The sequence below is a fragment of the Bufo bufo genome, chromosome 11 (genome assembly GCF_905171765.1).
Source record: "Bufo bufo chromosome 11, aBufBuf1.1, whole genome shotgun sequence".
NCBI lineage: Eukaryota > Metazoa > Chordata > Amphibia > Anura > Bufonidae > Bufo > Bufo bufo.
This window is the reverse complement of record NC_053399.1, coordinates 75,379,517-75,406,234: the sequence shown is the minus strand read 5'-3', so window position 1 is coordinate 75,406,234 and position 26,718 is coordinate 75,379,517. Positions and strand designations below refer to the sequence as shown.

The window sequence follows — 26,718 nt, the reverse complement described above, 5'->3', positions numbered from 1 at the left end:
TTGACCTTGTGAAAGTTCCATTGTTGAGTCAGAATGTATGTTATTACCCTTGTGAAACAAAATTTGCAGATATCTCCTAGCCTGGAAGAGTGCTTAGAAATTGGTTTTATCCCCACATGAATATAAAACGGATGGAACCGCTTCCCTACTTCGACAAACAGCAAAAAAAAAAAAAAAAAATGACTTACCAGCGTCGGGTAAGAAAACAAGTCACAGTAATATAGACATCAGTCTCACCTGGGCCTGGTGGATCCTAAAAGCCTCTTCAGCATTTTTCAGAGCTTGGGACTTGAAATAATCACTGTCTGAAATGACAGTAAAAAAAATATTGTATTGTGACACGGCTGTGTGTAAACCTGCAAATCTGAAAACCACCTTAGAGGAGTTTGTGAAGTTCTACTGTGAATCGCTGTAGGTCTGCAATTCCTTCTAGTGCCTCAGTGTATGTTCTGTGCAGTGTTCCTCAACTCCCGTCTTCGGGGCCCACCTGGTCATGATTTGAGAAGATCCCAACAGAATGAATACCTGTGGTAAGTCCTGATGAATGGACACCAATTGTATCACCTGCTTAATACTAAAGAAATCCTGAGAACTTGACCCTGAGGACCGGAGATGAGGAACACTGCTTCAAAGACCTCCATTAGCTGGTAGAGAGCCCTGGCATCAACCGTATTGAACAGCTTTGGCATGAACTAAGGGGGAGATCTGGTCCAACATTAGTTTAGCGAGGCCTGGCCTCACAAAGGTTATGTTGACTGAATTGACACATATCGCCATAGAATGGCCTTGTGGAAAGCCTTCAGAGAAGAGTGAAGGCTGTCATAACTGCAAAACACGGCTCAACTCGATAAGAACTCCCATGGTTTTGGAATCGGATGTCTGACAAGCTCATTTAGGTGTGTTGTCAGGAGTCCGCTTACTTTTGGCCATATTGTGTACATTAATGAAGGGTGTTTTAACAGTTAATATTTATGGCATATCAATGAGATGTGTCATAAATGGCAGATAGGTAGAGGCCCTGATAGGAGTCCCCCGTTGTTCATCAGAAGATACATGGCAGCTGCGGCAAAGGGGAAAGTCATCTATGCAAGATAGAGGCAATTACATCAGTCCTCATGACTGTTCATGGAAAATCAAAAACTGGTGCAAGGGGGAACTGGCATAGTTGGCCATATCAGAGCTCCTTTGGAAAATGAAAGGATCAATCTGATTGGTTGCTATGAGCAATTAAGCCAAAGTTCTTCTTTTACGTCCAAATTGCAGATAAAATATGCAAAAAAATAATAAAAATGTGTCCAGAAATAATAAGTCCAGTAGCGCCGTCCTATCACCGGTAAGGTTAAATCTTCATATTGCGAACAGCTAGTCGACTAAAAATTGTGCCCTTGTCACCAGCACTGGACACGTGGTGGATTGTATATATATTACATCTTGCGAGTAGGGACCTCACTCTTAATGTTTTAACCCTTTTACTACTAACGCCATACATGTACGGAGCTGGTGTGGTCATTAAACATGTGGTCCGCTGACGTGTGCAGCGGGCACCATAGCCGGCAGGTCTCTGCCGGTTCAAACAGCAGAGGCCTGCAGCTTGGCAATAATGCAGATCGTGGACATGACAGCCTTTAAGATGGGTTGAAAATGATGATCATTAAATTCTAATAGGCTAGTGCAGTTCTGATCTTGGCTAGCAGGTGGCAGGCCAACATAGGAGATCACCAATCTATGTACAGAGATCCCGCAAGATACAATGGCCTCAGGATACAGTATTTTCAACATAGAGTGGTCTTTTCTGACCCATCGTAAGATGAAACCAGACTCAACATACAATGTCTCAGGCTCAGATCCAACCAATCAAGGCCACTTCTCTGGTAAAATAGCAGCTATTCCCAACTGTTATATGTAATGACTTGTTTTATCTGTCTTAGTTATCTACTTATTTTTCTTAAATCTTCATTTTCTCTGATCTTGGATGACATTTTGGGGCTTTGGAATAGATTACTCAACATGCAATTAATTAATATTGTATCTCGAGGGACCACTGTATTACTATACCTCCTATGGGAGCATAGTAATATTCTATAAAAAAAAGTAGTGGATGCCTCCTAGAGGGGCTACAAAAAATAAAAATAAAAAAAATATAAAAGATTTAAATCACCCCCGTTCCTTAAAATAAAAAAATACATAAATTATAAAAAATATAAACATCATGGTTGTAGGATTTGAAAAGTACTCGGCACCACATAAATAAAGATTATTATTAATGTTATTTAGGCAAAGACTTTAAAAAAAGAACTTCGTATTTCTCACCATATTCTTCTTGGGGTAAGCTCAATGAAGCTCCTCCGCCCATTTGCTCTTCAAGCTTGCGCAAAATTTCCTCTTGCATGTCATCTGGCCCCGAGTCTCGCTTGCGACTCACAAAGTGGGCATAAAGCTCAGTTTGAGTGATCAAAAAGTTTAACTTTCTCTGCTGCCTCTTTGCCTGTTTGTAGAGAAAACAATCAGCAATTAGAGGAACACTAAGACAATAGTGATAGCAGCACGTGCTTGATATTTTATATACAGAGGCTTTTAGTGAACGAGAAATCGAAACAAATGTTAGAAAAGCATAATTGTAAACAGAATAAAATATGCAGAATAGTTTGGATATAATGTGTACAGAACGTAGGGACCACCTGTGGCTCAGTGATTTAGTGATAAGTCGCCTGCACTAGAAAGGGTTAAAGGACAGTAAATCTGTTGGCCATCTTTCCCACTAAGCCCCACCCACTTTTCTTGCGCTTTTTGAAAAAAGGAGAGCGGTGTAAAAAGTCGCAATTCCAGAGTGCCATAATCTGCCCTATTGACGCATGTACGCCCCATATCTGACCTGCCTTGAAGACGATGGGCATACATAATGCTATCTCTTTACCTCTCTCATCTCTTCATCCAGTTTCCTTTGTTCTAATGCCTCTTTTTCTGCCCGCTTACGATGCTCTTTCTCCACCTTATCATATTTCTTCCAATATAAGGACATTTCCTTGGTTAGCTTGCGCGCTCGTGGAAGGGTCTCCTTGCAATTTTTCTGTGCTTGGATGGCAGCTCTGCGCACTTCCCGCATACATTGATGAGCAAGCTTATATGGGGGGAAAAAAACACAATGAACAAAATTAAAAAGATACATTTTTTTTTACTAATTTAGCCTACTTTCACGCTAGCGTTTTTTCGCGGATCAGTCATGGATCTACCAAACCGCTTCCGTTACCATAATACAACCGCATACATCCGTCATGAACGGATCCGGTTGTATTATGTCTTATATAGTCCTGACGGATCCGTCATGGATCTGCAAAAATACTTCCGTTACCATAATACAACCGCATACATCCGTCATGAACAGATCCGGTTGTATTATGTCTTATATAGTCCTGACGGATCCGTCATGGATCTGCAAAAACACTTCCGTTACCATAATACAACCGCATACATCCGTCATGAACAGATCCGGTTGTATTATGTCTTCTATAGTCATGACGGATCCGTCATGAAATACTTCCGTTACCATAATACGACCGCATACATCCGTCATGAACGGATCCGGTTGTATTATGTCTTATATAGTCCTGACGGATCCGTCATGGATCTGCAAAAACACTTCCGTTACAATAATACAACCGCATGCATCCGTCATGAACGGATCCGGTTGTATTATGTCTTATAAAGCCAAGACGGATCCGTCATGAACACCATTGAAAGTCAATGGAGGACGGATCCGTTTTCTATTGTGTCAGAGAAAACGGATCTGTCCCCATTGACTTACATTGCATGCCAGGACGGATCCGTCTTGCTCCGTACCACATCGCGGACAGAAAAACGCTGCAGGCAGCATTACTCTGTCCGTGATGGGGACGCAACCAAACGGAACAGAAGGCGTTCTGGTGCACTCTGTTTCGTTCAGTTACGTTTTGTCCCCATTGACCATGAATGGGGACAAAACTGAAGCGTTTTCTTCCGCTATTGAGATCCTGTGACGGATTTCAATGGCGGAATTGAAAACGCTAATGTGAAAGTAGCCTAATATATGTATTTGAAAAAGTTACCTTTTTGCTGTTTGTTAATAGTAAATTGCGGGCTGAAGCTTTCTGCTTGTAGGCCTGAAATATAGGAACAAACGTTACATGTTATTTTCTGTAAAATAAAACCAAACCTTTCACTACTCCCACAAGTCATTGCTGCTTCCAATACCACTTTGTGTATAAAGATCCCAATTTGTGTACATTTTTGGACCATTTTTATTTTAAAAGCCTTAAAAATCCAAGAAAGCCATGTATTTTTAAACAGGCTGCTGGTTACCATGCGTTTACTCATAGCTATATATGTCATTGTTACTTTACGCTAGAATTGTAATGGCAAACAAATTTCCGGAGATTCGCTCATCTCTAGTAATAATAAATCTGTTAGCAGTTTGCAATGAAGGTGCATCTGGGTGTTACCAGTTGGGGGGTGACACTGGACAGCGTCAAGACGGCAGCGGGACACACACCCAACTGGTAACGCCCACATACACCTTCAAGTGCTAGAGTGAGGAGGGTTTTTAGTCTTCCCCTGGATCCATATAGCAGGATTACAGGTTGGACTTGATGGGAAACCAAGCCAGTTTTCCTTTACACCAGTTTCGATACATCTCCCCCATTGAGTGTTGTTTGCTGGAGGTCCAGGCGCTGAAGCCTCCACTGATCAGGAGAACATGGGCCCCACATCCCTGATTTAGTGAAACAACGGTCATTGGTTCTGTAAGGGAATGACGGCTATAAACAGAATGAATGAAGCTGCCCACATAGGACCATCACTACACGGTGGACTTGGGGACACCTATTCTTCTGATAAGTTATGGCAGGACATCTGCCCAGGGACAGGATTTCTAACTACCTGATTATTTTCATTAGAAACCTAAAGGCTACAGTATTTCATACTACAATGGCGTCTCCTCACCTTTGGCAGCTCTTTCTTCACAATGGTCAACCAGACTTTGCGGCGGCGGGCATTCAGCTGCTCAATCGTCATATGCTTCTTCTTGGCAACTGGAGTCGGGGCATCTTGGGAGAACTTTGCAAACACTTTAGCATGGTGATGTCGATGTGGCAAGTCCTCGTCGGACAAATCCTCTTCATGTCTCCTTTTCTTCTTCAGCTTTTTTAACTTGGCTTCAGAAAGCAAAGATTACTTTAAGTAGATTTGTCATTTCAGAAGACTTTTCACAAACGGAATAACACTATGACATGTAACAGACATCAGGAAAAGAGACACGGATCTAGCTATGTACGTCACGATTTTGGCGCATCCTCGGGAGGTCCATGTGCCAGAAAATATCAAAACAGTCCAAACTATTGAATAAATAGACATCCACAGTACAGGGAGGAACATTTAACCCTTAAATTTAGTAAACTGTAGATCTCTCTTTAGAAGCACTTGGGATACTTTCATATTAGCGACACGGACCTCCGGCAGACTGTTCCGTCGGGTGAACAGCCTGTCGGATCCGTCCTGCCGCTAGTGACCGTGTGCCCCCGGACTGCCGCTCCGTCCCCATTGACTATAATGGGGGCGGAGTTCCGGTGGAGGCACAGCGAGAGGCTGCTGGAATAAAACTACGGCAAGTCCGACATTTATTCCGGCAGCCTCTCGCCGTGCCTCCACACCGCCCCCATTATAGTCAATCGGGCCGGAGCAGCAGTCCGGGGGCACACGGTCACTAGCGGCAGGACGGATCAGACAGGCTGTGCACCCGACGGAACAGCCTGCCGGAGCCTTACTCTTACCAAATGTTTCCTATAGCTACAAATATTTACACAACATGGAGGAGGAATTTTGGACCATTCCTCTCGACCAACATGTTTCAGTCCATCAATATTTCTGGTAAGCCTTGCATGAACAGTCCTCATCAGGTCACGCCACAGCATCTCCCAAGAGAGAAGGTCAGGACTCAGGCTTGGCCATTTCAAAACACAAATCATCTTTTTCAACTATCCTTTAGCTGATCATCTTGTGTGTTTTGGGTCATTTTCTTTTTAATTAACAAAACTTCTCTTCCGCTTGAAGTCATGGACTGATGCCCCTAAAATCTCCTGTAAAATGTTTTGATTCATTGTTCCCTCAATGATCACAAGGCATCCAGGTCCCGAGCCAAAAAAACAGCTCCAAACCGTCATACTCCCTCCACCATGCTTCACAGTCGGGATCAGGCGTTGGTGTTGGTGTGTAGTGTTTTTTTAATTAATCTCCAAACATAGGCCCAGATTTACTAAACTGAAAGATGGCGTAAACTTAAGACAGGCTGTCTAGACCTGCACCAGATTTATCACAGTGGCTCAGGTGGATGATAGATCTGGTGACGGGAAAGACACTTTTCTCTGATTCTAGTGTTGTACCAAAGTCCTACTTTTGTCTCACGTCCATAGAACATTTTCCTAAAAGCAATGTAGAACATCCAAGTGGTCTCAGGCAAACCCAGACCAGCAATACTGGTTTATTTTTATATTATTTTGGACAGCAGTTTATTCCTTTATGCAGTCATGTAATGAACACCATTTTTATCATAGGTGAATATAGCGATATATATATACAGTACAGACCAAAAGTTTGGACACACCTTCTCATTCAAAGAGTTTTCTTTATTTTCATGACTATGAAGGCATCAAAACTATGAATTAACACATGTGGAATTATATACATAAGAAACAACTGTGAAACAACTGAAAATATGTCATATTCTAGGTTCTTCAAAGTAGCCACCTTTTGCTTTGATTACTGCTTTGCACACTCTTGGCATTCTCTTGATGAGCTTCAAGAGGTAGTCCCCTGAAATGGTTTTCACCTCACAGGTGTGCCCTGTCAGGTTTAATAAGTGGGATTTCTTGCCTTATAAATGGGGTTGGGACCATCAGTTGCGTTGAGGAGAAGTCAGGTGGATACACAGCTCATAGTCCTACTGAATAGACTGTTAGAATTTGTATTATGGCAAGAAAAAAGCAGCTAAGTAAAGAAAAACGAGTGGCTATCATTACTTTAAGAAATGAAGGTCAGTCAGTCAGCCGAAAAATTGGGAAAACTTTGAAAGTAAGGGGTGATGGGGTGCTGCGCCAGATGACCTGGCCTCCACAGTCACCGGACCTGAACCCAATCGAGATGGTTTGGGGTGAGCTGGACCGCAGAGTGAAGGCAAAAGGGCCAACAAGTGCTAAGCATCTCTGGGAACTCCTTCAAGACTGTTGGAAGACCATTTCAGGGGACTACCTCTTGAAGCTCATCAAGAGAATGCCAAGAGTGTGCAAAGCAGTAATCAAAGCAAAAGGTGGCTACTTTGAAGAACCTAGAATATGACATATTTTCAGTTGTTTCACACTTGTTTGTTATGTATATAATTCCACATGTGTTAATTCATAGTTTTGATGCCTTCATAGTCATGAAAATAAAGAAAACTCTTTGAATGAGAAGGTGTGTCCAAACTTTTGGTCTGTACTGTATATATATATATATATATATATATATATACACACACATACATACACACACACACACATATATATATACACACAGTCAGGGTACATTTTAGGGTGCAGTTACCTCTAAATTTCTTTTCATCTTTAATTTTTCTCTTTCTTGGCCCATTAAGATGACGCTGTTCATGAAATTGATCGTACGTAGAGAGAAGACCTGCACTGTAAAAATGGTACTGTTGAAGCTGCAAAGAAGAAAAAAAAAAAAAAAGGTCAATAGTTATTCAACACGGAGAGAAGTAAATGACTTAAAAATGACAAATAACTTTAAAAAAAAAAGTTATCACTATAAATAACGTGTTTCTATAATGTACAGCCCATTAGGATTACAGGCATACCAAATAAGTACTGGTATGTTGCAGAAACTGAAATGGTTTTCGCTTTTTTTTTTATTTATTTTTTTTAGCAAGAATAATTTTGCAGAAAATTATCTTAAAAGAAGAAAGCTGGAAAATAAAAGCGCCATTTCCTGCCATAAATGTAACTATAAAGCTTATTATACATATATTGGTGGGATTTGAACCCCATACCTTCTGTACAGTAGACAGCAGCTTAGCAGAATTAGGCTCCATTCACACATCCGCAACGTGTTTTGCGGATCCACGGAGACAGCGGCAATGTGCGTTCCGCATTTTGCCGGCACTAATAGAATATGCCTGTTCTTGTCCGCAATTGCGGACAAGAATAGGACATGTTCTATTTTTTTGTGGAACGGAAGTGCGGGTCCACAATTGCATGTGCTGCCCCATAGAAATGAATGGGTCCGCAATTCCGTTCCACAAAATGCGGAATGAAATTGCGGACGTGTGAATGGAGCCTAATCCACTTCTCCGCAGAAAAGCCCTATTGTAAATATTGGATTTTAATGCCTAATAGTTTTTACTGTTTTCTTCACAAGCACAATTCTGAATGAGTAATTACACTGCAGCTTTTTAAACATAGATAAGGGTCCATTCACACGCCCGCAAGGGTTTTCTGCGGTCCGCAAATTGCGGATCCGCAAAACACGGACTCCGGCCATGTGCGTTCTGCATTTTGCGGACCGCACATGGCCGACACTTTAATAGAAATGCCTTCTCTTGTCCGTGTCTGCGGACAAGAATAGGACATGTTCTATTTTTTGCGGAGCGGAAGTGCGGATGCGGACAGCACACTGTGTGCTGTCCGCATCTTTTACGGCCCTATTGAAAAATGAATGTGTCCGTATCCGTTCCGCAACGTTGCAGAATGGATCCGGATCCATGGACCCCAATTGTGCCTTTAAGGCCTCATTCACATGCCCATATTTTCGGTCCTTGTCCAATCCGCATTTTTTGAGGATCGCACAGGGACCTATTCATTTCTATCGGACCACGAAAAATGCGGATTACACCCAGATATCATCTGTGTGCTGTCTGCATCTGTACCACAAGTTATGTATCGTGTCCATTTTGCAGACAAGAATAGACATTTTGACAACAGGGCCTGCGAAATATGCACGCGTCCAGTATCTGCATTTTTGGTGCATCAGCGGTTTGTGGACCAGATAATGGATACAGCCATGTAAATGAGGCCTAAAACAGAGCAGTCCTGTAGACTATTGGGAAGTCTATTATCTGCTATAGGTTTGGGGTTCAATTCCCACCAAGACCATACTTTTTTTCTTTTTTTTTTTACTAAACGCTATGGCAGAAAAAAAGAAAACACTGATACTGGCTCGTGTACATTCCGCAATTTGCGGACCCCACATGGCCTCTGCTATCAAAAAAAGGCCTATTCTTGTCCGCAATAATGCCAGCACCAGTCCACAATGCAGCTTCTGGCCTCACCCATGTAAACCTATATATTCTTATAATAAAAAAGACCGTAACAGAAAGAGGACACAATTTAAAAATGTATTTTAGTGCGAAAAAAAAACAAAAAAAAAAAACAGACTTTGTTTCTTTTTTTGTTTAAAGAATAAAAATAAAATACTACAATAAAATTGGAATAAAAGATAAAGCCTTGTAAATCAGTGTAAAAAGAGATGCAAAAATAATTTTAATGACAGAACAAAAATGATGATTATTCACCAGAAATTGGATTTTCCAGAGCCCACGACAGCACCACGAGAGAGAGAGAGGATCCGCCCCCATAGACAGGAAACCTGCAGAATAAAAGGGCGGACACTCTCCTCCCAATTCAGTGAGATATCCAAGCATCGGAGGAAGTCCGACCACATAATCTTTAGATAACACACAATAATATTCCACTTAATATACATAAGATTCTTTCCCTTTTTTTTTTTCCTTTTTCATGCTACACCCGCGTGAGACTAAGGCTGGGTTCAGACCTAAGCGTATTTGATATGCGCGTTTAACGCGCGTTCTTAGCAGTAGTAAACGCGCGTTTGACGCGTGTTTGTGTGATTGACTGCAGTGTCCTATGGCCACAAACACGCGTCAAAACGCCCCAAAGAAGCTCAAGAACTTGTTTGAGCGTAGGGCGTTTTTCAGCGCGTTCAAACGCGCTGTAAAACGCTCAAGTGAGAACCAGGGCCATAGGGAAGCATTGGTTTTCATGTGTTGAGCGTTTTACAGCGCGTTTGAACGCGCTGTAAAACGCTCAAGTGTGAACCCAGCCTAAGAGAACCAGAAATAATCCAGAAGGGAGGGAAATTAAGGGTGTCATGGGCTCTGGAAAATCCAGTTACCGGTGAGTAATCATAATTTTTCCCCTTCACCCACGACAGCACCACGAGTGATTTACCAGAGGAAAAATTTTTAGGGTGGGAGAGCCGAAAGAAGCACCTTTTCCCCAAAGGAAAAATCTGAAGAAGAGGAGTTCAATCAAGCAATTAGTGCTTAAAAAAGGTTGAAGGAGAAGACCAGGTAGCCGCCCTGCAAATACCCTCTATGGAAACCGAGGATCTTTCTGCCCAGGAGGTAGCAACTGCCCTGGTAGAAGGTGTTTTTAGACCCACCGGAGGAGACAAACCAGATGAAGAATAGACCAAAAAAATGGCAGAAACAATCCATCTACCAATGGAACCTTTGGTGGCAGCTTTTCCCTTATTCAATCCTTGGAAGAGGACAAAGAGTGAAGAAGATTTTTGCCAGCTTTCAGTTCGAGACAGATAAATAATCAAGGCTCTTCTTACATCCAAGCAATGAAGAGACTTTTCTTCTTCTGACCTCGGGTTCTTAAAAAGGGTAGGAAGGAAAATTTCCTGGGACCTATGGAAACTGGAAGCCACTTTTGGAAGAAAAGCTGGATCAGGACGAATCAACACCTTGTTTTCTAAAATAGTGGTGTTTGGAGGGTTAATGGATATGGCTTGGATTTCACTAACCCTTCGAGCTGAAGTTACTGCTATCATTTCAGGGTAATATATTTAATGGAACTGACATCCAACGGTTCAAATGGTGGCTGTGTCAAGGCCTTTAACACTAGGTTCAAGTCCTAAGTGCCGCACCTAAGGGGTTAACTACCGCGAATCCCAGCGCCCTGTCATAGATGTCGGGTGCCGGCTATGTGATTCTGCCGCCGGCACCTGTCTCCTGAATTTGTATTAAAAGGTTACTTATCTTCATTGGTGGCGCAGTGCGCGACCCCCCCCCCCCCCCCTCATCCCACAGTAATAAAAACATTGGTGACGCAGTGCACCCCCCCCCAGTATTATAATATTTGGTGGCAGTGGCCACAGGGTCCTCTCGCTCCTCCTCCTCATTGGTGGTACAGTGGCAGTTCTAATCGGAGTCCCAGTAGTGTAATCCTGAGGCTCCGATCGGTTACCATGGCAGCCAGGACGCTGCTGAAGCCCTGGCTGCCATGGTAAGCTCCCTGCTGCTGTGTGTACTATGCACAGGGCAGCAGGGAGAGTGTGAAGTCCTATTCACCCTAATAGATCTCTATTAGGGTGAATAGGACAAGGGATGAAAAAAAAGACTGCATCACAGTCTTAAATTTTGTACCCCCTTGTCTGTTTAGATAAGAGACCACCGTTTTATTGTCCGTCATAATTCTGAGATTCTTCCCTCTTATTCTCGGAAGGACCGACCTCATTGCCAGACCTACTGCTGCCAGTTCTTTTAGGTTGGAGGAGCTCCCTTTTTGGTCATCCCCCCAAAGACCTTGTAAGGAGATTTCCTGAATGTGATCCCCGGACCCCCAGGGACTTGCATCCGTGGTTAGACATACCAGGTCTTCTAACCTCAATGGAGCTCCCTGAATAAAAAAATTTCTTTCAAACCACCATCCTAAGCCCAGGAGTGTTTGGTCCGAGATTCTTATTTTTGATTCTAGGGAGAAAGGATTTCTTTCTGTGCCCATCCTACCGCCGGAATACATGACGTGGGAAATCCCAAGATAGACATTCCGTTCCTCATAGAAACTACTGGGTTTCTGGTCAGATCTCTGATTCTCTCCTGAATATGTCTGACCTTTTCTTCTGGCAACATACATTTCTGGAAGGAAGAGTTCAGGATCCATCCAAAGAAAGTCTCAGTTCTAGTAGGAAGAGGCCTTGACGTTTCTAGGTTTAAGACCATGCTTAACCTGTCCAGAAATTCGGATACTGCTGAAACTGCTCTTCCACAGGCCTCCTCTGTTTTTCCTACTATTAAAAAATCGTTCAGGTACGGTATAAAAAGAATATCTTTTTCTCTTATATAAGCCGCAATCTCTGCTATTATTTTCGTGAATACCCTTGGAGCCATGGAAAGGCCGAATGGGAGGGCCTGGAACTGAAAATGTTGTAACTGCCCCCCTATTTTTACAGAGACTCTCAAGAACTTTTGATGTCCCTGGAAGACTGGAACATGATAGTATGCATCCCTGAGATCGAGTACTGCCATGAAGCAGTGAGGAGGAAAAAGGTTTATTACTGATCTTATAGTTACCATTTTGAAATTTTCTCATAGGCGCCCTGTGATGACGTCCCCGCCATTCTGCGTGCTCATGATTTCCCCGGTCTATCTCCTTGCCGGAAGCTCCTCCTCCTCCCCCTGTGGCCAGGAAGTCCATGCCTCTAGCGCATCAGTGATGCTGCCAGGCACACCGCGCTCCAGCACCCAAGACGCTCCCTCTGGAGGCTTGCTGTGCCTCTGCCCGTCCCCAGCAGCGCACCAAATGATGCCGCTTTTAACCCCCGGGGACTGCAGGTATGCCCAAAGGAAAAAAAACAATGTTCCAGCCTAGAAACTGGGGCCAGCATAGGAGCACCACCAGGAGGAAGGATCTTGAAAGAAAATTGCAGGCTTCCCCAGAGACAGGAAACCACGCTGAATTGGGAGGAGAGAGTCTGCCCTTTTATTCTGCAGATTTCCTGTCTATGGGGGCAGATCCTCTCGCTATCGTGGGTGAAGGGAAAAAAATTTTGGTTTTTCGAAGATGCGTGTACTAAATAAAATAAAAACTGAATGGCCCAGTCTTCAACTGGTCAACTGAAATCAGTCCTACACGTCTGTAATGTAATGTGAATTGAAAAGATTTGAGAATTAATAAACTTATGCAGGCTAAGTGAATAAATATATTTACTATGTGTGATTAAATAAAAGATAACAGACAAATCACATACAGAATAATAAAAAGAAAATAAACATCACTAGCCTAAATAGGCTACATGCAATATGGGGTGACACTAATATCTGTGGTTGCTGTCACGCTTACTTCATTAACATTTCAGTTTGAACAAATTTATATCTATTCTGCTAAAATGTAGTGGAAAAAACTCAATTATTTTATTAGAAAACTGGCTGCATACCACAATAGAATTTATGGCTCTAAGAAATATGAAGACATGCCCTCATTAGAAGCCAAGGCTTTGTGTGAGGAGTCTGAGCAAATACCTCCTTATCCTTGTGATATTTATTCTGGTGAAGCTTTTTGTATTTGTGCATCCGGAGCATGTCGTAAAGCTCATCTTTAGAAAGAGAACACTCATCATCCTCATCACTTAGAGAATCCGAGTCACTGGAGTCCTCATTTAGGAGAATGTTCTACAAATAAAAAAAACACAGGAAAGTTAGTGGTAACCGAGTATAGAACGTAAAAGTGGATAAGTGACTGAAGCTGGGTAAAATACATAAACATAGGTTTTATACATCTACATTTGTCTATAGTTTACATACAGTATAGCCCTTCACGATTGCAGGGTAAATTAAAGGGGTTCTCCAGGAATGATTAAAAATGGCTGCCACACTACGATCTGGCACTTACATATATTACACATTCATGCACACGACCGTATGCATTTTGCGGTCTGCAAAACAAAAAAAAAAAAAAAGAAAGGATGACATCTGTGTTGCATCCGTTTTTTGGGGGATCCATTGTAACAATGCCTGTCCTTGTCCACAAAATGAGCAGGAATAGGACATGTTCTATATTTTTGTGGAACGGACATAAGGACACGGAATGCACACAGAGTAATTTCCATTTTTTTCCAAGCCCTGTTGCAATGAATGGTTCCGCATAAAAAAAAAAAACTGAACGGAAACAGAAGAAAAATGTGTTCATGTGCATGAGCCAATAGTGAGTGTTCCTGTCAGGCTGCTCAGCCATGATGACATATCATACGCAGGATTGTATCATTATTAGCTAAGTGCGTAGTGAGGCCCCACTCCCTCCCCAGGCAGTTCTAAGTGGAAGTTACCAGTCTTCTTCACATTCTAGGACAAGGTGCTGGTGGCCATTTAAATCATTCCCGGAGAACCCCGGATTCCAAATCTAACTTGCCAAGACTCTCATTTAGCTTGCATCTCTAAGATTAGGTTCACACATAGTGAAAATGCTACAGCTTTTCCATCCAGAGGGTAGAAGTTGCAGGAAGGTGATTGTAATTTAAATAAAACTCATCCACATGTGGTGCAGATTTTTAATTTGCAGCATGTAAATTTTTTCTGAAAAATTTACAGTGGACTTTACCCCTTGCAACAAATAGGGTGAAACTTATATTTAGCAAAATATTTTTTCTGTCTGGGGCTTACACTATTTGTTCAGAGTAGTAAACAGGGCTGTACATATGCCATTATCTCATATTAATGCTTGAATATCTACTGATCTAGAGTCATTGTAGCACTTATGTACGCTTCTGTGCAGTGGCGTACATAGAGAAGTAAGGGCTCCATAGCAAGGATCAAACCAGGCCCCCTACACTGGACAGAAGGATTTCTTCCTAAACCCTGTTCATTGACACTTGGACCATTTTTCGGCTGCTTAATTTCCTAAAAGTTGTTCCTTTAGAAGGTAGAGTCCTGAGTTTTCACCTCCAGTAGAGGAGGAGATAATCCCAAATAAGACTGGGCCCCCTCTAGACCTGGGCCCCATAGCAGTCGCCTGGTATGCCGCTTTGGTAGTTACGCCCCTGCTTCTGTGGTCATTAAAGGGTTTTCCCATCTCAGACAATGGGGACATATCGCTAGGATATGCCCCCATTGTCCGATTGGTGGGACCCACGCCTATCTCGTAAACCTAGCTAGCAAAGTGAAGGAGGGTGCACCATGCATGTGCGGCTGCCCTCCATTAATTTCTGTGGGGCTGCCAAAAATAGCCGAGCACCGGCTCGGTCTTTTCCGTTGGCCCCCCAGAAGCGAATGGAAGGGTTGGTCACATAAGAGTGGTGAGCTCCCATTAATTTCTATGGGGATTCTGAAATAAGTCAAGCGCGCGGCTCGGCTATTTTTGGCGGGCCAATAGAAACAACTGGTGGAGGAATGACCAGGCACTGCCAGCCACCACTTTGACGGCTTTGATTTAGAGATACGTGCAGGTCCCAAATCTATCAGACAATGGGGGCATATCCTAGCTATATGCTCCCATTGTATGAGATGGGAATACCCCTTTATAAAGGGAACCTGTCACATTGAACACCGTTTCTGAGCTGAAGACAACATGTTATAGAACACAAGGAGCTGAGCAGAATGATATATGTTTTATGGGAAAAGATTCAGTAAAACTTGTAATTTTTCAACTTATATCCATGCTCATTCAGGGCTTTGAAGTCAAGTTGGCGGTCCTATCGGTGACTGACAGCCTTCCCTCTACGAGGAGGAGGTCCTATCAGTGACTGACAGCCTTCCCTCTATGAGGAGGAGGTCCTATCAGTGACTGACAGCCTTCCCTCTATGAGGAGGAGGTCCTATCAGTGACTGACAGCCTTCCCTCTATGAGGAGGAGGTCCTATCAGTGACTGACAGCCTTCCCTCTATGAGGAGGAGGTCCTATCAGTGACTGACAGCCTTCCCTCTATGAGGAGGAGGTCCTATCAGTGACTGACAGCCTTCCCTCTATGAGGAGGAGGTCCTATCAGTGACTGACATCCTTACTTCTATGAGGAGGAGGTCCTATCCGTGACTGACAGCCTTCCCTCTATGAGGAGGAGGTCCTATCCGTGACTGACAGCCTTCCCTCTGTGAGGAGGAGGTCCTATCAGTGACTGACAGCCTTCCCTCTATGAGGAGGAGGTCCTATCAGTGACTGACAGCCTTCCCTCTATGAGGAGGAGGTCCTATCAGTGACTGACAGCCTTCCCTCTATGAGGAGGAGGTCCTATCAGTGACTGCCAGCCTTCCCTCTATGAGGAGGAGGTCCTATCAGTGACTGACAGCCTTCCCTCTATGAGGAGGAGGTCCTATCCGTGACTGACAGCCTTCCTTCTATGAGGAGGAGGTCCTATCAGTGACTGACAGCCTTCCCTCTATGAGGAGGAGGTCCTATCAGTGACTGACAGCCTTCCCTCTATGAGGAGGTCCTATCAGTGACTGACAGCCTTCCCTCTATGAGGAGGAGGTCCTATCAGTGACTGCCAGCCTTCCCTCTATGAGGAGGAGGTCCTATCAGTGACTGCCAGCCTTCCCTCTATGAGGAGGAGGTCCTATCCGTGACTGACAGCCTTCCTTCTATGAGGAGGAGGTCCTATCAGTGACTGACAGCCTTCCCTCTATGAGGAGGAGGTCCTATCAGTGACTGACAGCCTTCCCTCTATGAGGAGGTCCTATCAGTGACTGACAGCCTTCCCTCTATGAGGAGGAGGTCCTATTAGTGACTGACAGCCTTCCCTCTATGAGGAGGAGGTCCTATCAGTGACTGACAGCCTTCCCTCTATGAGGAGGTCCTATCAGTGACTGACAGCCTTCCCTCTATGAGGAGGAGGTCCTATTAGTGACTGACAGCCTTCCCTCTATGAGGAGGAGGTCCTATCAGTGACTGACAGCCTTCCCTCTCTGAGGAGGAGGTCCTATCAGTGACTGACAGTCTTTCCTCTATGACTGCGTATACAGAGATATCCGTCAATCACTGATAGAACTGCCCCCTTAACTTCAAAGCCCAGAAAGGTCAGGAATTTAAATGGATGAAATACAACGTATGCCCAATTCTTTCCCACAAATCTATCTAATCAATCTGCTCAGCTCTTTCTGCTCTATAACATGCCGTCTACGGATCAATTTGCATTTTCATGGTGACATGTTCCCTTTAAAAGAAGTGCAGAGGTTAACACCTAGTGTCCAGTGGTTAAACCACTTCAAGACTCAAGTGATGTCTATAGTGTCCCGTCTTTCTGAAAGGAAGCTAAATGCAAAGTGCTTATTTTTTTTAAAAATTTCATTGTGTTAATTGAATAAGTGCCTGATTCATATACAGTATATACAACTTGTAGGTCAGCTCTAATGTAAATAAATCTGAAGATACATCTTTCAACCTACTTTCAGCCACTTTCGGTTTTTCTTCACTTTTGAAAAGTTGTACAGACTTCCTCGCTCTGAACTGAGCTCTGTAGAGACAAAATATGAAATGACAAAAAATAGTGGAAACTCAAATAACTTTACGATATGAAAAAAAGATGACTTTTCGGTACAGGTAAAGAACAAACCTGGTAAGAGGACTCCATTGTGAGAGTTAACTGGAAAAACCCCAGATATATCTCCAAGCAGGGGCGATACAGGTTCTTCTTTCACCTGCATAGAATGATCCTCAGATTCTGTAAGATGTGAGGCTTCATCCAAACCATCTTCACTATCGTCACTGCAATATTTAAACAAATTTGTTAAGAATCATGTGAAAATAATATGTGCGGTAATTAAATGTTTTACCAAATATTGCATTGTTGCAGATAGACTCTAGTTAGCAAGGGAAATATTGTCCAATTAAATATCACTGTAGGAAAGTAATGGTGAAGATCATCTACTACTAACACTTCCCAACTCTCCCTGGAAATCTGTTTGGAGGGTAGGAGGCATCAAGGATCGGGTATGTTCAAAACTTAAGAACATACCTGATCCTTTGTTCCCGAGAAGATAACCTGCCATCAGAGACAGGCTTTGGCAGTGAACATTAGATGTCATCACCAGCTAACCCCTTCCCAACCAGGCCGAGCAGAGCGGGCGCCATAGCCATGGGGTGCCTGCTGTTTCATACAGCAGACACCTGTGGCTCATGTCCGCGATGGGCAATAATGCCGGCTGCAAACATTAAACACTTCAGATGCCATGGTCAAACCTAACCACTCCATCTGAACGAGTGCAAACCCAGAAGCGCATACTTCTGGGTATGCTCTGGCTCCCTCCGGCAGCGATCGAAGGAGCCGGAGCATGTATGCAGCAGCCCCGGCCATACAGAATGATAGGAAGCTGCTGCATAGCATTTCCTATGCTCCTATCTCCTGGAAATTAGTAAATTTCTCAGACTCCAATGCAAATGCATTCTCTCTCTAATTATAGCCTAAGCATTCGAGTCCACGGATCTTCAACTATGTCAATATACTAAACTCTCTTGGTGGAGGCTAAATATATTTCTTGTCTTTTTCCTTTTTTCTGAAAAACGTTAGCACCTGGCCAACTCCAGCTCTTTTGCTTTTTCTTCGACTTTCCTCCTTCACCACTTAGCCTCTATCCATTTTGCTCTTTCCGCTATACAATACCCATCCTCCTCTACACCTTTCCATTCTTGGTTGTTACTTAACCTGTGTTCTCTCAATTCCCCTGAAAAGGGTTATAAAGTCTCATATCACCACAAGTTATTCATTGCTAACTCTTTTACAGAGAATTTCTTTAACCCATTAAAGGGGTTTTCCGGTTTCAGGAGAAAACCATACAACCCCTGGGTTCTGCCTGAGATATAGAAATGAGCAACAGTGAAATCACATCAACATGTAACCGCTGCAGCCTATCACTGGCCTCGTCAGGTCCACTGATTAGCTGCAGTGGTCACGTGTTGTTTATGTGATGTCACCAGGTGAACCAAAGCAGATATCCTACAGAAATCCTCTGTAAAAAAAAGAGACAACTATGCATGCATATACATAATTTCCAGTGAAGAGTTGGGACATGCCTTGGGACTTGTGCCCCTCATCTTTTAAGAGCCTAACAACGCCCCCTGGAAGAGCTAGAGATCAATCTGAATTAACCAAATGTACTCTTGGTACATATTTCAGCATTTGGGGGCCTCACTTTTATTTTGATCATGGTCACACTATAATGGGCCTAGCATACACACAGGACTGGTGGGGATCCCAGTGGTCACTGGTGTGAGGGCTAAGACTCCATGTTGTGTCTCAATGTTTTCATTTCATACTGCCATTTTACATTAATGAACTGTGAGCTTCTTGTGGAAAGTTACTGTAACTTCAAGGTCACTCCTAGCCCCCACCAAAGCTTGTTAGAAAGGAACCTTAACAAGCACTAGGAGTACTAGCATGTGGCTAGCACCCACAGTTCTGATTAAGGAGACGTTCTAGGCGTAGAGCCAAGAAGATGCTCATTCATTTCAGATTGTGTTTTTAATGAGTTAATGACGTAAATGTTTGACAACGTCTTCAGTTGGAAATGATCCAGAAAATCGCTTTATTAACCTCTGCTTTCTTTAATAAAGTAGAAACTCTTGAAACACAGCTCCATGCCCGTGTTGGTTGTTCTCTATGGACATCCATAACTTCTAATTCAGAGTCCACCGCTCATCCGGCATTGTTTTTTTTGCCCCAACAGAAATTGGCTCCCGACACGTGGGGCACGACTAAGTCCTTTCTGCTGAGACCCCCGACGCCTGGACGTGTTATACCAGGACAAAGAGATGAAAATCAGCGCTGAGGTAAGAGCTTTTTCTTACAAGTAGTCTGTACCTCACTGTCTGGCATTTGTCTTGTTCAAGGGTCCGGCAGAATATAAGGTAACTTTACAGTCGTGCCTAATTTATGTTTAAGAATCTGTGACCCTGATAAAGGGCTAGCAGATAAGCGGATGGATTTAAACCAGGATTTTAGCTGGGAATTGTTTTGGGAGTAACCGTTTACGTATTTGTCATTGTTTATTGTGTGTGTAGAATCTGGCAGGAAGCTAGGGGGAAGGGGCCAGAAGCTCAGAGAGGCTTTGGCTTTAACACAGAAGGTACACCTGGAAGGATAGGGTGAGGAAGCTTTTTGTGGAGAAAATAGAAGTTTTAAGGTTCCCCCTAGTAAGCACAAATTCAGGAATAGACAATGGGTAATCCAAACAGCGTTCCCAAAGAGTATGAGACTACTAAACAACTGGTAGGAAAGACAGGTGGCAAAGATGCGTTAAAGAAAGTTGACAAAGTGTTGGAAAAAGCAGGTATGAAGCATGGAAACCTTGATTTAGAGGTTTGGGAAAGGTTCAAGCACACCCACAGTGGGTGGATTAAGGATCATGCATGTGAAGATGTAGTTAACATCTGGATTAAGGTAGCAAGAGAGATAGAAACCGAAGTTTGGAAGCCACAATTTTACAGGGAAAAGTTGTACTACAAACCCCCTGAAGAGGAAACTGAAAAGGTTAAATCTGGAGGTCCACCACCTTAAAATCCTCCAAGGGCGCATGCCTCTCCCACGTCCCTGCACAGGGCCCGGAGGGTTGGATATGCAGGACCTGCGGGAATCAGAATCCAGATTGGACTGAACCCTGCAGAGCATGTGGTGCCCCCAGATACCGTACTGGATTATATCCAGTGCTATTGAGAATAGGGATAATACCACAGGTACCTCAGATACCTGACCCACTGACGCAACTCATGCCCACATCCCGAATGTTACAACAGATACAGGCCACTTACAGAGCAACATGGGCAAACTTATTAAATGACTTGATAGTCTTGAAGTTAGGGGAGGCACAGTATAGCTCGGTTAAGAATACCCTAGAGGGTGACAGAGTGAAAAATGACCAAATGTGGCCTGGAGGGATTGGGAGAAGACAGAACAGTCAGGGACAGAGTACTTCAGGACTTTTGGTAGATGGTCCAGGACAAAGGAGGATGAGAGTTCACGGAGCCTGAAGGACGTAGTGCAGGAGGTTAAACAGGATGTAGTCTCCTTTGAGTCAAGACTAAGAACTGTCTGGACTGACATGGGGTCGTATGCCGCGGGGCAAATGGGAGAAAAACTTCACATCTGCCTTCATGGAAGGACTGAGACCAGCCTTGCAGGCTAAACTTAAAACCTGTAAGCCTGAGTGGAGGGTGACACCACCGCCTCAACTTGTTGCTGCTGCCAAGGGTCTGGAATTGGACATGTCTAGCTCCAGACCAGCCAAAGTAAACATGGTCCAAGGTCAACAGAAAACATGGTCCAGTCCACAGGGACAGGGAAGGCAGAGGAGGAATGAATTCAAATGTTACAGCTGTGGAAAGCCAGAACACATTAGGAGAAACTGCTGTGCTTCTCCCCAGCAGCAGGAGAATCAACAGACCCAGGGAACCTCAGACGTTAACCCTGTCTCTGCTGGTTCACAATAGGAGACGGGCAACCCCGTGTCCTTATCTCCCATGAGTATAGCTAAATAAGGGTGTCAAAATCAAATACCAGTACAAGTGGGGAATAAACAACTCCCTTTCTTGGTGGACAGGGGGGGCAGCCAAAACAGTGATAAATCCAAACCATGTTCAATAATGGCAGATGAGTGGAGATTATGTACCTGCAGCAGGTTTCACAGGGTAGACAATTTTTGTTCAAGAAACAGTGCCGCTAAAATTGAGAATTAAAGATAGCACAGTTGTAACACAATTGTTAGTCAAAGAAAATATTCCCTATGATTTGTTGGGCACTGATGTGTTGCAAACCCTAGGGGCACATATACATTTCAATGAGGACGGTACCACACGGGTAGATATTAGAGCCTCGGATGAGGTTCTGTGTCAAGTTATGGCTTTGTACCTAGAGCCCGAGACAGGATGCCAGTTACATTACAAGGATTGTGAGGAGTTACATGTGGTCCCAAACAAGTTGTGGGCATCCACAAAGTTGGACATTGGGAAACTTAATGTTACCCTTTTCATGGTTCATCTCAAGCCAGGTTGCCAACCACCCTGTGTTAAACAGCACCCCTTGAGTCATGCCCAAGAACAAGCAATGGCCTTACAGGTGAAGCAGTATGAGAGAATAGGGGTCTTAGTAAGGACCAGTTTACCAGCAAACACACCCCTGTTCCCAGTTAAGAAGAAGCCAGTAAAGGGACAACCAGTAACACACAGGATGGTTGATGATCTTAGGGAGGTCAATAAGGTCACGATGCTGCAGACTCCCATTGTGCCAAACCTGCTCACTTTGTTTTCCCAGGTGCCACCAACTGCCACAAGTTTCACTGTGATAGACCTAGCAAATGCATTTTTCAGTGTTCCCCTACATTCTGATTGTCAATATCTCATGGCGTTTACATTTAAAGGTAAACAATATGCCTGGACAGTTTTACCCCAGGGAGCACAGAATTCGCCTACTATGTATATGCAGGCCCTCCAGTCAGTTTTTATCTGGTTGGTCAATTCCTGATGATGTTGTGTTACTTCAATATGTTGATGATCAACTCCTGTGTGCAGAAAACTGGAAAAGCTGTAGGGAAGCCACACTGTCATTGTTGATATTTCTTGCAGAAAGTGGTTGCAAAGTTTACCGAGACAAGCTGCAATATTGCCAATCAAGGGTCACATTTCTGGGACGTTGTCTCTCAGAGGGTGCAAGGCACCTTACTGAGGAGAGAAAACAAGCGGTAAAGGACATAAAACTCCCTCAGGGGCCAAAACCCCTCAAGATGTTTTTGGGTCTGGTCTCGTACTGCAGACCCTGGATAAGGCATGCATCCATGCTTATGCAGTCTTTGTATGATTGCATGTCATCAGAAGCTTTTTGTCTGACGGAACATGTAATCGAGTCCTTTTTCACTCTGAAATTGGCAATATTGTCTGCATCGGCATTAGGAATCCCAAACTATGATCAACTGTTTAGTCTGTTTTGTTCAGAACTCCAGGGACACAGCACAGCAGTGTTAACCCAGAAACATGGAGATAGGCAGAGACCAGTAGCATACTTCTCTGCCAGACTAGATCCTGTATCTCGAGGAGCTCCTTCATGTGTCAGGGCTGTGGTGGCTGTCCAGCTCATGGTGGAAAAAGCATCTGAGATAGTCCTCGACTACCCCCTAGTGGTAGAAACACCACATGACATCCAGGGTATTCTTAGTCAATTTCAGCCAAAACACATTTCCATGGCTAGACAACTCAGACTCCAATGTGCCCTCCTCATGCCAGACAATATTTCTTTCAAAAGACGTACTACTCTGAATCCTGCTACTTTGTTACCAATTACAGATTCAGAAATGGGGGAGGGTAGCACAGGTAGTTTTTGTCTGATTTAGCTGAAAATGATCCTCAAGATTGTATACGGTTGATGCAACAAGATACTTCTGGATTTTCTCATGTGCATGAAAAACCTCTTGATAATCCTGATGTTGAGTATTTTGTAGATGGAAACAGGTTTATGGGAGAAGATGGCAGGTTCCACACTGGATATGCAGTGGTCACACAGCATGAGGTAGCCGTTGCTGAACCACTCCCTCTGCACATGTCTGCGCAAGAGTTGAAGGCACTCACTGAGTTGTGTAAAATGGCCGAAGGGAAGAAGGTGAACATCTACATGGACTCCAGGTATACTTTTGGTATTGCACATGACTATGGACCCATATGGCGGGCTAGAGACTTTTTGACTTCTGCAGGTCAGCCCATTAAAAACAAAGACTCTGCTTGAACAAATGAACTCTTTACTGTTGCCAGAACAAGTTGCTATTGTGAAAGTAAAGGCTCGCACAAGGTGTACCACGGCAGAGGTAAAAGGCAATGACAGAGCTGATAAGGCAGCCAAGCTAGCTGTGCTCCGGCTACTGAATGCTGATGCCCCCCGGTAAGCGCCTTAAAACCTGTGAATATATCCAAAGACACTCTGATCAAATTGTCTGAGCAGGCCCCACCTGAAGAAAAAGAGCTATGGACTAAACAAAGGGCTGGGCCAGATGACTAAGGACTATGGGAAAACAAAGACAGAATTTGTCTACCACGCCCTCTGTACCCTGCTATGGCTCAGGAGGCCTACACATCTGTCGAAAGGTGCCATGGTAAGTGTGGTAAATGAAGGGTGGATTGCTCCAGGGTTTTCTGCAGTAGCCGCTCGATTTGTACAAGGATGTATGGTCTGTGCATTGAACAACCCCGGCCAAGTGGTAAAGACTCCAAGCAAGCACACTCCTAGGCCATTTTACCCGTTCCAGTGACTGCAGATAGACTATATACAACTGCCTTTGAGCCCAGATTTGATGGTCCCTTCCAAGTCCTGTTTAAAACTGCAACCTCTGTAAAAGTGTAAGGAAAGCCTAACTGGATTCACGCCTCACATTGCAAAAAAGGTGCCCGACCCTGAGGATGGGGATCCTTGCACTGCTACTCCTGGGTCTGAGCATTCAAACTCTACATGTGAACCTAAAAAATGACTGGGACAATGCCCTTATTAGGCATCATCAGGTCATGTTAAAAAAAATATATGACAGATGTGGACAATTATAAAAACTGTTGGATCTGTACTCACAGTCCTGTGAGTTTAAAGACTATGCCTCATTTAGCAATTCCGGTACCGTGGTTAGAACTTGCTGACATAAATTGTAGACACTATCTGAAGACCAGAAAATGAAAGTTATACGTTTAACTCCACTGACTACCAAGATGACCAAATATGGGATGTGTTAGGCCTTGTAAACCAAACAATCAATCTCAGTTAATCATAGTTACTAAGGGCCCTTTCACACTTGCGTTATTGTCTTCCGGCATAGAGTTCCGTCGTCGGGGCTCTATGCCGGAAGAATCCTGATCAGTTTTATCCTAATGCATTCTGAATGGAGAGAAATCCGTTCAGGATGCATCAGGAGGTCTTCAGTTCCGGACCGGAACGTTTTTTGGCTGGAGAAAATACCGCAGCATGCTGCGCTTTTTGCTCCGGCCAAAAATCCTGAACACTTGCCGCAAGGCCGGATCCGGAATTAATGCCCATTGAAAGGCATTAATCCGGATCCGGCCTTAAGCTAAACGTTGTTTCGGCGCATTACCGGATCCGACGTTTAGCTTTTTCTGAATGGTTACCATGGCTGCCAGGACGCTAAAGTCCTGGTTGCCATGGTAAAGTGTAGTGGGTAGCGGGGGAGCAGTATACTTACCGTCCGTGCGGCTCCCCGGGTGCTCCAGAGTCACATCAGGGCGCCCCGCGCGCATGGATGACGTGATCACATGGACACGTCATCCATGCGCATGGGGCGCTCTGACGTCATTCTGGAGCGCCCCGGGAGCCGCACGGACGGTAAGTATACTGCTCCCCCGCTCCCCACTACTACTATGGCAGCCAGGACTTTAATAGCGTCCTAGGTGCCATAGTAACACTGAACGCATTTTGAAGACGGATCCGTCTTCAAATGCTTTCAGTTCACTTGCGTTTTTCCGGATCCGGCGGGCACCTCCGGCAAATGGAGTGCACGCCGGATCCGGACAACGCAAGTGTGAAAGAGCCCTTAGCAGCATACTCTAGTTTTAGACTATCTTACTGCTAAGGAAGGAGGGATGTGTCAAATAATAGGATCTGCTTGTTGTCATTATATAGATCCACAAGGTAACCTTCAAGTAAGAGCAGGTATCGAAAAGATGAAAGAAATGAGAGATAAATGGCTGGATGCACATAGTGCTGACAAGGACTCTTGGTAGTCAGATACCTTCTCTTTCTTGAATCCAGCAAACTGGTTTAAAAATGTTGGTGGGTGGCTTATGGGTATAGTACAGGGAATAATACAGATTTTGTTGATTGTTGCACTCATTTACATTGTAATTAAGCTCACATTGATGTGCTTGAGCAGAGTGTGTAACAAGAACAAAGGTAGAAAAAAGTATGAGACATGTTGAGATGGCCCCTCACCCAGGTGCAGATATGCAGAATCAGGGAAACCAGCAGCAAGGGGGGTGTCCGGCTGAAGTATGTGTATCTGATGCATGTGGTGAGCGAATATCTCAAAATGTGGGAATTGTGATGGTTAAGACTCCATGTTGTGTCTCCATGTTTTCATTTCATACTGCCATTTTACATTAATGAACTGTGAGCTTCTTGTGGAAAGTTACTGTAACTTCAAGGTGACTCCTAGCCCCCACCAATACTTGTTAGAAAGGAACCTTAAAGGGTTTCTACCACCAGATTTGGAGATTTTTCGCTGACTGACACTAGCAGTCTGCTAGTGTCTGCACTACCTAACAGTGCTCTTGTATCACCTTTGTCTGCTGCCGTTAAGCTTAAAAACATATTTTTATTGATATGCAAATGAGCCTCTAGGTGCTATGGGGGCGTCTTTTCAGCACCTAGAGGCTCCGTCTACTCACTATTTCTGCCGCCCACTGCGCTCCTCTTGATTGACAGCCAACCTTGCTCCATCTCGAATTCCAGCACCTGCGCCATGCGCTTCTATATTCGGCGCAGGCGCAGTGACTGTTGGACTGCTGGAATTCGAGATGGAGCGAGGTTGGCTGTCAATCAAAAGGAGTGGGGTGGGCTAGAGGGACACGGTGGGCGGCAGAAATAGTGAGTAGACGGAGCCTCTAGGTGCTGAAAAGACGCCCCCATAGCACCTAGAGGCTCATTTGCATATCAGTAAAAGTATGTTTTTAAGCTTAACGGCAGCAGACAAAGGTGATACAAGAGCACTGTTAGGTAGTGCATACACTAGCAGATCGCTAGTGTCAGTCAGCGAAAAATCTCAAAATGTGGTGGTAGAAACCCTGTAACAAGCACTAGGAGTACTAGCATGTGGCTAGCACCCACAGTTCTAGGTGTATAGCCAAGAAGATGCTCATTTCAGATTGTGTTTTTAATGAGTTAATGACGTAAATGTTTGACAACGTCTTCAGTTGGAAATGATCCAGAAAATCGCTT

General features: G+C 44.0%; 1 protein-coding gene across 2 annotated transcripts in view; it reads right to left on the bottom strand.

Moving 5' to 3' along the window:
* Positions 1-26,718, bottom strand: part of INO80 (INO80 complex ATPase subunit) — a 125,705-nt gene that overhangs the window by 74,540 nt on the left and 24,447 nt on the right. For both annotated transcript variants that reach the window (XM_040411848.1, XM_040411849.1), the window contains exons 3-11: positions 17,365-17,516; positions 17,198-17,265; positions 13,346-13,495; positions 7,606-7,723; positions 4,975-5,186; positions 4,083-4,136; positions 2,915-3,118; positions 2,311-2,485; positions 238-305 (exon numbers count right to left, since the gene is read on the bottom strand). In XM_040411848.1, the coding sequence (XP_040267782.1) occupies positions 238-305; positions 2,311-2,485; positions 2,915-3,118; positions 4,083-4,136; positions 4,975-5,186; positions 7,606-7,723; positions 13,346-13,495; positions 17,198-17,265; positions 17,365-17,516 (1,201 nt within the window). The remainder of the gene's footprint in view (positions 1-237; positions 306-2,310; positions 2,486-2,914; positions 3,119-4,082; positions 4,137-4,974; positions 5,187-7,605; positions 7,724-13,345; positions 13,496-17,197; positions 17,266-17,364; positions 17,517-26,718) is intronic.